Here is an 8,873-nt window from a genome sequence, read left to right as displayed (position 1 = left end):
TTACTGGGCTGCAGAGATTACACCCTGGGGCGAGATTGACTGGAGAAATGAAAACTGGCCAAACAGGTAACAAGGATGGTGGGTGCTGCCAGATGGCAGACTTATCCTTCTCTTGGATCTGGGAAGGTGACTTAGGTCATCCTATGTGGGGTGGGAAAGGTCGCTAAGGACAAGGCCAGATGGGCTTGGACTCAAACCCCTTAAAGACAAAGATGAAAATGCTCAGAGTTTACTAACTTAGGAGACACAAATCCCCGTCAGCCCCAAACCTGGACAGGGGAATCTCAGAAAAACCACAGACAGGGAAACTATCTTTAGAGTTGATCTCTACTGTCTCATGTCCCTTCCGGGGACATTATGGGTCTAGAGATGGGACAGGGGTCAGTAAATCAGGTTGTAGAGAAGCCTGGCTAGAAAAATGCCTTTAGGAATTACACTTTTATGCATCCTCTACCAAGGATAAGGTACCTACAGCATGCCCTCAAATCACCTGGTTTGTTTGTAGTAATGGACTGACTAAACATACCTCCTCTGATTCAATGGAAAGCCACACCCCCATTCTCTGTATACTGTTCTGTTATCCTCCAGGTATATATGCCTATAACAGAGAAGAGCGGACAGCTCATACTGGCCTTGGGTAAATGTTAATAAAGGTCAAATGGACCCCAGTTCTGGAAATCTGGAAATCGAAACCTTGGGGGACTCAGTTCCCAGATAGACTAAATACTTAGGTCATTTGAAGAATTCCATTTCCAGGCTGGAGAGCCAAGTTAATTCCCTCACAGAGGTAGTTCTACATTACTGAAGGAAGCTGTATCCTCTTTTGTATTGAATGGAGCGGGGGGGGGGGGGTAGGTGAGGGAGAGGCTTTTCATGGCCTTGGGATAATTTTATTTCCATGTCAACCAACCAGGGGTAAGTTGGGGGTTGGGGTAAGGGTTAGACAATTGGTATCAGTTATGGCTGATCACCTTACTGCCAGCATTAGCTAGACTGTTGAGTGTTATTCTGGTCAGGCTCATGCTGGGACCCCGTGTCCTCAACCGCATGGCCTACTACATCAGAGAATAATCTCAGTTAAGTTACTGGTCCTCAGGACCAACTGTGCTACCACCTCGCAGCTGGACCTCACAAGTCTTATCAGTTAGCCCGAAAAGACTCGGTCCACTACTTCAGGCCTTCTAACCTGTGGAACGCAGCAGCGGGCCTTGTAGAGAACAAGGTTTTACTGGGTAGGGGGATTAAAGCCCTTGCATAAACAGCATAAAAGCTGCAAGAAGTAAAAGGTTCGAATTCTCAGCACTACACACAAGTTTTCACAGTAGGTAAAGACATGCGTGGCGGTAATATGGCTGCAGGTAGGAGTCCCCTACCCGGCCCTTCTGGCAGGGTGGTCACTGTTAACTGCTTTCCTTAAACAAAGAACAGTTAAACAAACGTGCGATCGCCCCGGCTTCGGGACTCGGGGCTAAGCACCAGGTTCGGAGGGGGCAGGCGCGATGCCCGCGCAGACTTAGCCACGGCGGGATGATGCACGCGGGCCGGCATGAACTCCAGCCCGAGACCCCGACCAGCTGCAAACGCTAAAACTTTACAACGTCACAAAAACTCAGAAGCGCGGACTACTCCAGCGTGGGGGGTGGCAGCCAGGGAGCGCGCGCGGGAGGAGCTGCGCCTGCGCGCGCCAGCCCGCCCCGCCCCCGGCCCCGCCCCCCGCGCCCGCGCCGCCACGCGCTAATGGCAACAAACCCCTCCTAGGCATCCCCCGAACGCTAACCATCTTCCAGCAGATTCCACGCTCCCGGGGCAGGCTCGCCTAGCGAGCGCCTGGCGCCCGGGGGCATTGTGGGAAAGCGCCGCGGCGGCCACGTGACGCGCGCCCACCAACCGGCGCGCAGACCGCACTTTGGCTGTCGGCCGGCTCGGCCCCGCCCCTCGGCGCGCGAGGGGAGGCGGGGCCCGGGGGCGGGGCCCGAGCCGGCGGAGTGACGGGCCGGCGGACCTATTGGAGGACGCGAGCTAGGGCGCCTGCGGGCGCGGTGGGCCTGGCAGCCAATGGGAGCTGGGGGCGGTCCGGCCCTGGCGGGGCGGGGCGGGAGGGAGGAGGGAGGAGGGGGCGGGCTCCAATCCGGTTCCATCCGGTTCTCCCACCGCCCCCGCGGCGGGTCGCAGCATTTCGCGCGCGGTGGAGGCCAGGCAGCGCAGCTCCGCGACGGGTCCGGCATCGCACGCGCCTCCCGCCCAGCGCCGCCACGATGCCCAAGAGGAAGGTGAGCGCGGCGGCGAGGGGTGCGGGCCTGGCGCGGGTGCGGGCCCCGCAGCGGCCGGGGGTGCGGGCGGGCGGGCGGGCGGCGGGAGGCCGGGCGTGACGTCACGCGGCCGCATTGTTCTCCCCGCAGGTCAGCGCGGATGGAGCGGCGAAGGCGGAGGTGAGCGCGGGCCTCGGGCGGGCAGGGCCGGGGGGACGGGCGGGGGTGTCGCTCGCCGCGTCCGTCGTTAACGCCGCGTTTCCTCTCCGCAGCCCAAGCGCCGCTCCGCGAGGCTGTCGGCCGTAAGTACCGCGGGCCGGGAGTCTGCAGGGGCGGGCGGGAGCGGGAGAGCCGGGGGCCGGGGGTCTGCAGGGGCGGGCGGGAGCGGGAGAGCCGGGGTCTGCAGGGGCGGGAGCGGGCGAGCCGGGGTCTGCAGGGGCGGGAGCGGGCGAGCCGGGGTCTGCAGGGGCGGGCGGGAGCGGGCGAGCCGGGGGTCTGCAGGGGCGGGCGGGAGCGGGCGAGCCGGGGGTCTGCAGGGGCGGGCGGGAGCGGGCGGGCCGGGGTCTGCAGGGGCGGGCGGGAGAGCCGGGGGCCGGGGGTCTGCAGGGGCGGGCGAGCCTGCAGGGGGTCTGCAGGGCCGGGAGTCTGCAGAGCCACTCTCTCACCTTTTGGTTTTCCCCCTCCCCCAGAAGCCCGCCCCTGCCAAGGTGGACGCGAAGCCAAAAAAGGCTGCGGGGAAGGTAGGTTCCTAAACGGATGTCCAGGCGTCCAGGCAGGCCGCTTAGGTGAAGTGTTGTAAGTGGCTTCTAGAAGGTGGTTGGGGCGGGGCGTCTGGGTGCATCCCGGGCAGCTAAGAGCATTTGGTTTTTGCAGAGTCCAGTTCCCAGCACCCACGGGGCGGGTCGCAAGCATGCGTAACTCCATCTTTAAGAGGTGTCAGTCATACCCTCTTCTGACTTCCAGCACCAGGTACATGCTGTGCACCTACACTCATATACAAATACAGACCTTTTTCAGAAACTCGGAGGAATATGGTGAGCTGGAGGGATGACTCACTGGTTAAGCACGCACACTGATTTCTTTTTTTTCTCTTACAGAAGGGACCTGGGTCTGTTCAAGTGACAGATAACCCCAGGGGATAAATAAGGTCTGATAACCTCTTCTGGCCTCTGAAGGCTCAGCCCGAACTTGCACAGACGCGTTCACGTCATTTAAGAGATTTTTTTTTCTTACAAGATAGGGTTTCTCTATATGATAGCCCTGGCTGTCCTGTATATCAGGCCTACCTCAAACTCACTGAGATCCTCCTGCCTCTGCCTCGAAAGTGCTGGGATTAAAGACACGTGCCATCCCACCCTGAGCCTTGCATTTTGTTTTTTAAGAACATTTTGTAAACCTGAATAATTACTGAGTTGTTTCCCCAATACTGAGTGGATGATTTAAGTGTGGATGAATATTTTTCCTGCATGTATGTGGATCACGGAGGTCAGAAGAGGACCTAACAAGTTTTGAGCCAAGTGAGTTGTGGGAATTGAACCTAGATTCTCTGGAAGAGCACCACGGTCTCTGCCCAGTCCCAGTCTGTGGTCTCTTCAAACATATCGTCAGGATGTGGTAATACGAGCTAAGACCTTGATGCTCGAAAACCGTGGGAATCCCGACATCAATCAGGTGTACAGTTCTCTGGTGCTTCCCCCCTATTTTCTAGGTGTACACTATTTAGCTTTTTGTTTTCTTTTTTTGTTGTTGAGATGGGATTTCTCTTCCAAACCGTCCTGGCTGACCTGGAACCCACTCTGTGGTAGTTCAGGCTAGCCTCAAACTTGTGGGGGCCTGCCTCTGCCTCCCAGTGTGTGTTTGGGGCAGCATGTGTAGCTTTTTTTTTTTGCTTTTTGAGAGGTGAGTGGGGAAGTGCTCCCTCTAATGAGCATCTTTAACAAGCCTTCTCCTTAGTTACCCAGCTTACATAAACTTCTTGGTGTCATCTCTTTAAAAACAAACATTTTGAAGGCTTAATCGTACATAGGAAGACTTGGTTTATTTCATCTAGTAGGTATTAAGTCCTGTCTGCCCAGGAGAACAGCAGGAAGGAGCAAGGGGTCTTTCTTTTATCAGGTCTTTGCACCTGCCCAGTCATGGAACTGAGCTGACCACAATACTGCCTGAGTGCGTTCTGCCTGCTGGGTTTAAAGGTGTGCATACAACACGTGGGGCTTACATATTTTAGAGTGGTGGGATCAAACCCAAGTCTATACCTGCTGATGAGCTGAATACAGAAGCAATAATGGACCCATTTAAGAATGGGTCTAATGCCCAGCTGCAGCAATGGTAGCTGCATAGTCCTTTGATCCCAGCACTCAGGAGGGAGTTGGGGACTGTCTGTAAGTTCCAGGACAACAGAGAAATCCTGTCTCCAAGGGGGGGGGAAGACTTGTGTGTAATGTTGGCTGCCTCTATTTAATACCAACACTTGAGAGGCAGAGTCAGGCAGGTCTTGGTGAGTTCAAGACTTCCCTGATCTACAAAGGGAGTTCCAGGACAGGCTCCAAAGCTACAGAGAAATATTGTCTTGAAAACCCTAAAAGAAAGGAAAAGACGGTACTGTTTTATTAATAATCGTCCTGCTGTATGGAATCCCATGTTCCCTTACATTCTTGATTGGCTTGTTTATCTTGGGACCCTTTGAATCATGTAAGTCACCGTAAGGAGTTTGGCTTTTATTGTACTCTTTTATTGATGTGTGTGTGTTTGTGCCACAACCTGTGTGAATATCAGAACTTGAAGTTGATTCTCTTTCCATGTGTCTGGTGAACTGGGTCCTCCTGCTTGGTGGTCCAGCCTGGGAGTAGTTTAAATACGACCTGCTTTTACAGTCTTTACAGAGAACTGGTGCTTTTTTGTTGCTTTGTTTTTGTTTATTTGCGGTTTTTAGGAGGCTCCTCCTCTATAAGCCAGTTAAAATCCAAAAATATGTTTCATGCTGGTAATGGTTTTGGTTTTTTTGAGCTTAATATTCCAAGTTATCTCTTTATACTAATAACCTGTGCTTTTCAGATTCTATAATATCCAAGTGAAAATGGTAACTCAGAATTGATCTTAACTACTCATTGTATGGTATCAAGTAAGGGACTGTTTGGTAGGATTGACAACATGACCTTACAACATAGTCTATTGTTGAGGTGAATGGTCGACATACATGAGTTCAAGTCTTGTCAAGACGGGTGGTTGTGTGGAACTTGGATTATTGGAGCTTAAAAAATATTGCAGGCTTGGCAAGGTTTCAAGGCCTTTGCATTTAATCTCATGTGGTCTTGAGCTGTGGGGCTGTCAAGACTACAGCATAGGCTTTAGGTTTAATTCCTGCTAATGAATGAGGTGTGGTGGCAGGTCTTAGGAATCACTGACTCCTAGTTGGAGTGACTCAGGTTGTCCAGTACCGAGGCTAATTGAGTTGCTGAGGTTGGCTCCTGGTGTATGTTGTGATACCGGTTGTGGATAGTCTGCATTGGCCTGACACAAAGATTACTAAAGTATTCTCTTACTCCTGTTTAGGATAAATCATCAGACAAAAAGGTGCAAACAAAAGGGAAGCGGGGAGCAAAAGGCAAACAGGCCGAAGTGGCCGCCCAGCAAACCACAGACCTGCCTGCAGAGAACGGGGAAACGGAGAACCAGGTGGGTGTGTGCGTGCGCTGATTTGAGCAGCAGATGCTAAATTGGATCTTTCCTGTAGCAGACGGGTTTTTCTGTGTAGTTCTGGCTGTCCTGGGATTCATTCTGTAGGCCGGGCCGTCCTCAAACTCTCAGATCCTCCTGCCTCTGCCTCCTGAGTGCTGGGATTAAAGGTGTATGTGCCACCACCTGGTTCAGATTTTATTTTTTATATATTTTTTTATTTTTGTGAATTGCGGTTTATTCGAATGTGGTGAATTTCAATGTGTAAATAAGAAATTATGCCAATTTCACTGGGAATGGAATGCAGAGGTCATAAAGATTTTCCCAAGTTACTTTGTAAGGCTTTGCTGGAACAAACGTACTAGTGTTCTCTGCCTTACACTGCAGTGGTCTTGTGCTGGGCTCCTTGTTTGCAAATTCTGGGCACAGAAACTATTAGACTCATTTCCCCTGTGACAAAAATGGTAGATTTTAGGCCATGAGGTAGTTGGGCCTGCCTTTAATCCCAACACACTAGAGTAGAGGCAGGTGTATCTCTGAGTTTGAGAAACCCTGTCTCAAAAAACCGAAGGGAAGAAGAAAAAAATCTGGGTTTTGTTTTCATTTTTCTAAAGAATAACTGGTTATCTAGGGCTAAGCGATAACTCAGTCCAGAAAAAAAGGTTGGTTTCAGTCTGTTCATGAGCTGTGAGGAAAAGACTCGGAATGCAATAAAAGGTTTGATAACAGATGATTTTGCCCGTTTTGATTTTCTTCGAGACTGTTTCTCTGTAGCTTTAGAGCCTGTCCTCAAACTTGCTCTGTATACCAGGATGGCCTGGAACTCAGAGATCCACCTGTCTCTGCCTCTCTGAAGTGCTGGGATTAAAGGCATGCACCACCATGGCCCAGCTATTTCGTTCTTTTGAGACAGTCTCTGTGTAGTCTAATCCTGAATTTATCCACCTATCACAGCCTCCAACTGCTGGGATATCAGGAATGAGCCACCATGCCTCCATCTAGCTTTTGTTAAGCGTACAGTCTTTTTTGATTTGTTTTTGGAGACAATTTCTCTGTAGCTTTGGAGGCATGACATTTGCTCTGTAGACCAGGCTGGCCTTGAACCCAGAGATGTTCTTGCCTCTGCCTCCCAAGTGCTGGGATTAAAGGAGTGCACCACCACTGCCTGGTCAAGCGTATAGTTACTTTTCTAACCTTCTGTTACATTTGCTGAGCGTAGGAAGGCAAATTGGAATGTTCAGTTTTGTGTATGCCCAGTGTGCATAGAAGCCAGAGGTCAATGTGGCTGTTATTCTCTATTTTATTTGATTGAGTGCTGAGATTACAGGTGGACTGCAGCACCCATCTGGCATTTGTGTGGGTGCTGAGGATTAGCTCTACCCACCAAGCCAGCCAGCCTCCTGCTAAAATAGTATTGTAGCAGGGTTCTGTGTAGCACTGACTCTCTGTCAGGTATTTGCTTCTCAATTAGAGAGTTTAGCTGGATGGAGGTTCGTAAATCTTTAATCCTAGTTCTTGAGAGGTAGGCCAGACGGGTCTCTGAAGGCAACCTGGCCTACAAATCAATTTCCAGGATAGCTAGGGCTATACAGAGAAACACTGTCTTCAAAAACAAAACAAAAAGATGGCCAGGCATGGTGACACACACCTTCAGTCCCTGTACTCTGGGAGCAGAGGAAGTGCATCTCTGAGTTCGAGGCTAGCCTGATCTACATTCTAAGATACGACTGGGCTATGTGGAGAGACTGTGTCTCTAGAAAGAAAATGGCACGTTTCTAAGTGCACCCATACTGTGTTGAGTAGTGGAGATTGTGGCATATGGCGTACTTGATCTTTGCTTTTCCTGTGGTTTGCAGAGTCCAGCCTCTGAAGCAGAAGAGAAAGAAGCCAAGTCCGACTAACCATCCATCTTGTCTGTCAGTGGTCCCTGCCTCCCTTCTTGTACAATCCAGAGGAATATTTTTATCAACTATTTTGTAAATGCGAGTTTTTTAGTAGCTCTAGAAACATTTTTAAAAGGTGAGAGGAAATCTCACCTCATCCCATTTTTTAAGTGTAAATGATTTTTTTAAGAGGTTAAATCATTTGCTGGTTGTTTATTTTTTGGTACAACCAGAAAATAAAATGCTGAATCAGGAGAGGCTGTGACTGTCTCGGGGGTCACCATAACATTCCGTAGAGGGGGCTAGTTTTATATTCTACAGCATAAAGCATACTAAGTGGTAAATTTGTGTCTGCAATATTTTGAATTGTATCTGGTCTCGTGTTTCTAGTAGAACCGTTTCCTAAAAAACCACTCCTCGGTCCTTGTCCTGTCAGAACTGTCTCTGATGGTCTTGGCCGTCCATTTTCCTACCAGCTGTGATAATGCCTGTGAAAAGTGGACATTCTGAGTATGTACTGTGTGTGTCAGTAAATCGTGAGTCAGTGGGGTTGAGGGTTGGGAGCACTTGAGTGTTACTAGGGAAAACCCGACACGTGTGAGGCCGGAACATGACTGGAATAAGTTCAGAGAGAAACAACACGTGGCTCTTGGGGGTACGTGAACACAGTGTCTGACTCTTCAGAGATGGGGTGCATGTGTTAAGAATTGAAATGTCTCTGTACTCTGCTCCTCAACCAATAAACTTGCAGTTGTGAAAGTGTATTTGAAAGTGCCTGGTCGGTTTAATGGTGTATCCCTGGCTATCCTGGAAGTCACTCTATAGGCCAGGCTGACCTCAAACTCACAGCAATCCGCCTGCCTCTGCCTCTGCCTCCTAGGTGCTGGGGTTAAAGGGATGTGTCCTCACACATGGCCCCTCTAACCCTTGAGACGCATACTTGGTGTGAGGTTATGTGTCTGGAGTGCTAGGGTGTGCAGTTGTGCGCCACCTCTGACTTACTTTACATGTGTTGAACTTGCTGATGACTGGAAACTGGGTTATTGATCAGCTGGGTAGGTCTTGC

The 8,873-nt window shown here is 50.7% G+C and overlaps 1 protein-coding gene across 1 annotated transcript; it reads left to right on the top strand.

Annotated features, from left to right (window-relative positions):
* The first annotated feature begins 2,119 nt into the window (after positions 1-2,119).
* Positions 2,120-8,151, top strand: Hmgn1 (high mobility group nucleosome binding domain 1). The gene is made up of 6 exons (XM_051191956.1): positions 2,120-2,270; positions 2,400-2,429; positions 2,522-2,551; positions 2,939-2,989; positions 5,802-5,924; positions 7,781-8,151. Exons 1-6 carry the CDS (start codon positions 2,256-2,258, stop codon positions 7,823-7,825), a joined length of 294 nt encoding a protein of 97 aa, XP_051047913.1. The 5' UTR covers positions 2,120-2,255; the 3' UTR covers positions 7,826-8,151.
* Positions 8,152-8,873: the final 722 nt, after the last annotated feature.

This window comes from Phodopus roborovskii, unplaced genomic scaffold (assembly GCF_943737965.1).
Source record: "Phodopus roborovskii unplaced genomic scaffold, PHOROB, whole genome shotgun sequence".
NCBI classification, from domain to species: domain Eukaryota; kingdom Metazoa; phylum Chordata; class Mammalia; order Rodentia; family Cricetidae; genus Phodopus; species Phodopus roborovskii.
Note: the sequence above shows the minus strand (reverse complement) of the source record. Positions and strands in the feature narration are given on the sequence as shown.